General features: G+C 40.2%; 1 protein-coding gene across 1 annotated transcript in view; it reads left to right on the forward strand.

Moving 5' to 3' along the window:
- The first annotated feature begins 204 nt into the window (after positions 1 to 204).
- Positions 205 to 6,193, forward strand: part of LOC113232172 (fatty acyl-CoA reductase 1-like) — a 31,027-nt gene continuing 25,038 nt past the window's right edge. The window contains exons 1-2 of the mRNA XM_026466809.1: positions 205 to 325; positions 5,120 to 5,302. Coding sequence (XP_026322594.1) covers positions 205 to 325; positions 5,120 to 5,302 — 304 coding nt within the window. The remainder of the gene's footprint in view (positions 326 to 5,119; positions 5,303 to 6,193) is intronic.

Raw genomic sequence — 6,193 nt, forward strand, 5'->3', positions numbered from 1 at the left:
CACATTTGTCAACTTATGTCTCAGGGTGACGGGCGCATTGGCAGTGCCCCTCAGATGTTTGCAACGAGCTCTGAGTGGAACTGCAACTGTTATGGACAGGCGTGTCGCTTACCATCAGGCGCATGACCTGTTCGTCCCGTCACTTGAAATTATAAAAAAATTTCTAAAGTTGACCTTGAAGACGACGACGGACGAAAGTCTAGGATGCTGGAACTCGGTTCATGGAAGTTAGAGGGGGGGCGGAATACAAAGCAAGGCAAGGTGATGATGGGTGGAGCAAGACGTCGATTGATTGGTGAAGAAAGAAGCATCGGGCTGTTGCAAGGTGGGTCGACGACATAATACGCGACGCGGGGAGAGAGATGGCACAAACATTGGGAGGCCTATACCCAGCAGTGGGTGAAATCAGGCTGTGAATGATGATTATGATGAAATTAAAAAATGAATAGGAAATTACAGGCACATGTCTCAGGGTGACGCAGGGGTAGTGCCCCTCAGTTCTTTGTAATTTAAAGCTCTGGGTGGCACAGTAACTATTATGGACATCATGAAAAAAACATCCTGTATTTTTTAAATTCCGGCCGAAAAGGTCAATTTATAGGAATTAATTTTAAGTAAACATTTTTTTAGTGGCAGTAGAGCTCCTTGTGAACGAGTTCGTCCAGGGAAATACGACATTTTACGCATGATAGCACAGAAATCGTCCACAGCAGCATCTGCTACTGCAGAGACGGGGAGGCCTCAACAAGACTACATAGACATAGAGCACACGTGTAGAAACTCTGGCAGTATGCTCTGAAGAGCGTTTGATGAACATCCGTTCAGACGTTTTAAGATAATTAGCTCTTTCCCCAATTATTGCAGGGATCTGTTATTAAATCAATATTTTTCTACTTCTGCTTGGTTGTCAGACCTGAAATTTTATATGGGTATGTAATATGTAAATCCAACGAGATTACAATAATGTAACCTTAATCTAATGATGTAACCAGGGCAGTCCGTAGATTACCCAACTCGGTACGTTCAGAGCCTTATTTAAATCAGCCTTAATAAAAAAGGCTAATTGCAGAAGTGGATCTGAAGCACTCTTACTGAAAGGTACTAAAACTGCCCTAATTTTTTGTGTCTCAAAGAGTAAATATACACAAACACACACACACGCCCACACACACTTTTATACACATACACAGTCAGGCCAATAGGCCAGAATAACCTGTTGATGTTTTTTTTCTTTCTCTCTCTTTAATTTATTTTCCCCTATTATATGTACAATATTTATTATATTTAATTATTAAACAATATTGAATCACAAGCTGCGACACCTCCTTTTACCCTCTGAGATGTTTGGCGTATCGTTTATTGTTTGTTTATTTTTTGGCTTAACAAGTTATTTATGTCCAAAAAGTGCCATTGTGACAATAAAGGATTTTTGTATTTGTATTTGTAACTCCTCAACTACTCTTTGAACTTCCCAATAAGGTTTAGGTGGCTCGTATTTAGTAAAGACGAAGCTGCAGAGCCTTGAACACCGCAGTAAAGTGGCTAGTATTCTACTTAGCATATCACGGAGAGTGTGACAGATTTACACGATTCTATTCCGCCTTCACCTTTCCATCATCGGGAGACTAGACGTTGATTATAGACGCCTGAATGACGTAACCAAGACAGATAACTACCCGATGCCGCGGATTGATGAACAGCTTCAATCGTCATCACAAAAAGAGACGTTACATGAGCACACTGAGATAATACGCCGTGGAAATCCAAAACGCAGAAAGTATTCTTTAATTAGTACTCGGGCGCATGCTTCAGAAAATTTTAAATCAAGGAAATGAAGTGCTCGCTGTGGATCTTTTTGGGCCTCTCCTACCTGGAGAAAATATGTGTCAATCAACGCGACTCGTTTTTTTATTAAAAATGAGCTCAATGATTATCAACTTACCGTTCCAGAAGTTGAAAAGTTAGTGAAAGACAGTGAGGGATCCGATGGGGTCCACTTCTATATTATGGATATTGCAAAGGTTCGCACGAATCGTTCCGTTTTTACATTTACATGGCGAACGGTTATGGAATTCCCTCCCTGTAAACTTATTTCTTGAACGCTATAACTTGGACCTATTCAAGGCGAGAGTGAATGGGCATTATTTGTGATGGAGGTCAATTATGCACTTATTTTTTTTATAAAAGAAACTGCCGTCGGGTATTGAAACAGATATGCGACATAACATCAAGCGATATTTATCGTGGTCACAGCCACGACACTTAATGAAGCTAGATGATTTTTATTTACATTTTTTTATCAATCCGCCACCATTTCCTGGTAAACACATATTCGATATAGTTTTGTTTTAAAACATGTGAACGTAAGTTGTTATAATATTATTTCTGTTTATCTTTTGTAGCGGGTTGTTGGTTTTTAAGTGTTGGTGATTTTCCTTTAGATTTTTGTTTTAGATAGTCTTAGAAAGGTAAGTGTTGTATACTGGTACAAGATTGTCATCCTAGATCCGATACAGCTATTGTCAAAATCAAAGTCAACGTTAAATAATCATTTATTCCATAGGTAAAATTTTTATACTTGAAAATGTCATTTTTTTAGCTACCTTTTAAGCTACTGCTAGTTTACTACGCTGATTTCCCTGGGAAGAACGAGCAAGAAACTCTAGGGATTGCTCTTTTAAAATAAACTTAAATGCTATGAAATACACTTTGAATCATAATTGTGTGGAATTTAGATTCTTGTTGTCTTTCCATACGTTTTTATCTAAAACACACTCTTCAATTTTGTAATATGGCTTTACAATTAAAATACTTTTAATGTAAGTTTTGAACTTAGGGAATGATAATCTTAATATATTCTCCAGAATCTTATAGTCGTAATTAAATATATAAAAGTGTTCTTTGTAAAATACTGACAATATCACAGAACTAGGTGTATTACTAACATCATAAACAATATAACTTTTGTTCCATGACTTTATTACAAAACATAATTAATTTACCAAAAATAAACTAGTTTTTGTAGTGCCGCCGATAGCACAACAAAAACTAGTTTATTTTTGGTAAATGTATTATATTAGTGTCCGAACAGTTTCCAGATCTTTTAAACACTAGAACTGCCTCTGTGGCCGAAAGGTGACCATGCCGTACTGCCATGCAGAGGTCCTGGGTTCGATTCCCAGGCCAGGAGAAATATGTGTATGGTCTACATTTATTTCCCTCGTGAGTTTGGGTGTAATTTGTGCTTGTCTATGTGTGTGTCCATGGCATCTGCGACACAGGGTTATTTTGAGTGTGTGCGTTAAAAAAAACAATCAAAATTGAATTCATCTTTATTTCATAGGTTATACAATACTACGTTATAGTAGCAGATAGATACATGAAAAAAGTAAGACATTAGAGAAATAGAAAATTTCCTCGAGGGCCTTACCCTGGGCATCGTGCCCAGAAGGCTGGCACCATTTCTCCTTTGAATTGCTAAACTTATTCTTTGGCGGAAATAACTGCCAGCCTTGTGGTAACCGGAGGCTTCGACGAGGCGATCCGACAGCTCGTTCGCTAGAAGTTTCGCCTGTTGCCCCCTGGAACCCATTCATTCAACCGCAAAAGATACAAACCTTAAGCACTGAGCAAGGTTGGCGTATTTGAGCCTCTTGCGGTTGCAAATTACACTTGAAGTCGTCATTTTGATTAAACTCTACTGCTCAATCGTAAGGCAGAGTCCCCTGAGAAAAATGAACAAGAAACTCTAGGACTCTATTTGCTCTTTTAAATATACATTTGAAACATTGAACATTTACAATTTTTATTTCAAATATCTTCGATTAAGGGTCGTATTCCAGAACTCTACTCAATACTCAAGTCAGGACTTAAGTATTGCAGTGAGCACTGAAAATCATACTCAAGTCCTTGCCATTAGGGTCGTATTTCCAGTGCTTGAAATCATACTCAAGTCTACTCAAATCCTGACTTGAGCATTGAGTAGAGTTCTGGAATACGACCCTGAGACTACCTGCAAGAACTAAATGGGTCAATACCACGGATTCCTGTCATCCATATACGCAGAAGCTGTAATTAATAAACTTTAGTATAAAATTTTTGTTTCAGTTTTAAGCCTCGTAAATGGCAAATTTTGAATAACAATCGGAATGTTATTAAAGCAGCTTATACATATCCCCTTTAAATGAATTTGAGACTTTGTGCAGACGACTCAAGAACAGCTAGGCTATTTTTATTCCTCGTGTTAAAGTTATGTCTATCACTATTTTTATTAAAAAAAATACTTTTTCTTAACATATATAACATTTTCATAAATATACTGCGACGTTAGTGTAAGTACTCGTATGTTAATATCTTTAAACTTATCTCTCAAAGTTACTCTGGGGCCTCCATTGTAAATTGCAAAAAAATTCAAGCCCTCTTGACCTTAGGAGATTCTGTAATTCTGACCTTAAGGCCAAAAATAATGCATGGAATTGTACCACCACCAACCCGCGCGGTAACACTCTCATGACGCTATCCCAATCCATGCATTTCGATATAATTGCACCCTTAGAGCCCACCTACTATCCGCATAACGTAAATTACCGCCCCGACATCCTAGACGTAGCATTATTAAAAAATATTAACCTTAGATTAGACTCGATCCAGGTCGTCCACGAATTAGTTTCAGATCACCGCCTCGTGCTCCTTCACCTCTACCCTCGTTAGGACATAGCCCTGAACCTTGCGCCCCCGTAAAATCGGTGTTGGACTGGGGGAAGTAGAGCCATGACCTCAATTTCCTCGAGTCTGAGCACCAAGCTTAGATTGCGGATGAGATGTCTTCGGTCGTAGACGCCAACTGCGCTATTGACCGTCTAATACAAACCGCCATTTGTAACAGCTCCCGGAGGATGTGCGTGCCCTTCTTACGGAAAAGAGCGCAGCCACTCGTTACGACTCTTACCGACGAAAACCGCCGTTTCCTGCGGGCTTTACAGAGGGACGTAAAGTCGATAGGAAAAGCTCCTAGAAGGGTTCGAGCCCACCCACCAAGGCTTCTGGCATCTAACCCGTTCTCTCAAGTCCGGCACGGTTGCCCAAATCCCTCCCCTCAACCGACGCAACCGCACCCCAGCATTTGACGACGCGGGAAAAGACGAATGCCTGGCCGACAGCCTCGAGGTCCAGTGCTCCCCCAGTTTAGAGCCGGTCGACCCGACCCACATCCTGCAGGTGGACTCCGAGGTCGAACTCAGAGCAACCCTCACGCCCTCCGACCCCTCCCCCGGTCACCTCAAAGGAAGTAGAATCGAAACCTGTCAGTGAGGATTTCACGTGAGAGTGAACGAGACAACAATAATATTGTGAATTGTTGAATAATCTCTAAAATTATAGCGATAAAGTCTAATATTGCGCGCATGACCCATGAAATTCTAAAATGATCGGGTTATTTAGAAGCTAGTAACCGGGTTATCGGGTCTCAGGTGTTGTTCGACACACATCTATCATAGAATCGTCGTTTTTGATAGGGTTCCCGCTTCCACCAGGTGGGAATATGAGCTAGTATCGGGGATGAGCGCGGTTACGTGTCCTATGGCGATCATACAACTACGACAATAAAACCCGTTGAGCATTTGGAGATTCAAGCGTCTTTCTACACTCTTCCTCGCTTCGATCCCCGTACAAAACAATACTATATTAGCTTCATGGAGACTTTTTAAAAAGTAAGTAATACTGCATTCAAAAACTTTTAAAAAGTTGTTTACCTCATCTGAGAATCGAACCGACCAAATGTGAAAAAAACATTAAAACAAACCTGTATTTTTATGATGCCGGCCGAAAAGGTCAATTTATAGGAATTAATTTTAAGTAAGTAATTCAGTTGTACATACTTTCAGTAAGTAATTTTTTAATAGCAGTAGAGCACCTTGTGAAAGAGTCCATCCAGGGTAGTTTAGTGTGTTCCGGTTTTGAAGGGTTAAGGGTGCTGGTGAAATTGCAGGCACTTGAGATTTGTCAACTTCTGTCTCAAGGTGACGGGCGCAGTGGCAGTGTCCCACAGATCTTTGCGACTTAAAGCTCTGAGTGGCGCTGCAACTGTAATGGACAGGCGTGTCGCTTACCATCAGGCGCACGATTCGTTCGTCCCGTCACTTGATATTATAAAAAAAATGTTTAAGTGGAACATTACTCGTACATTACCGGCACA

This window comes from Hyposmocoma kahamanoa, unplaced genomic scaffold, assembly GCF_003589595.1.
Source record: "Hyposmocoma kahamanoa isolate Upper Pololo Valley unplaced genomic scaffold, ASM358959v1 67, whole genome shotgun sequence".
Classification (NCBI taxonomy): Eukaryota; Metazoa; Arthropoda; class Insecta; order Lepidoptera; family Cosmopterigidae; genus Hyposmocoma; species Hyposmocoma kahamanoa.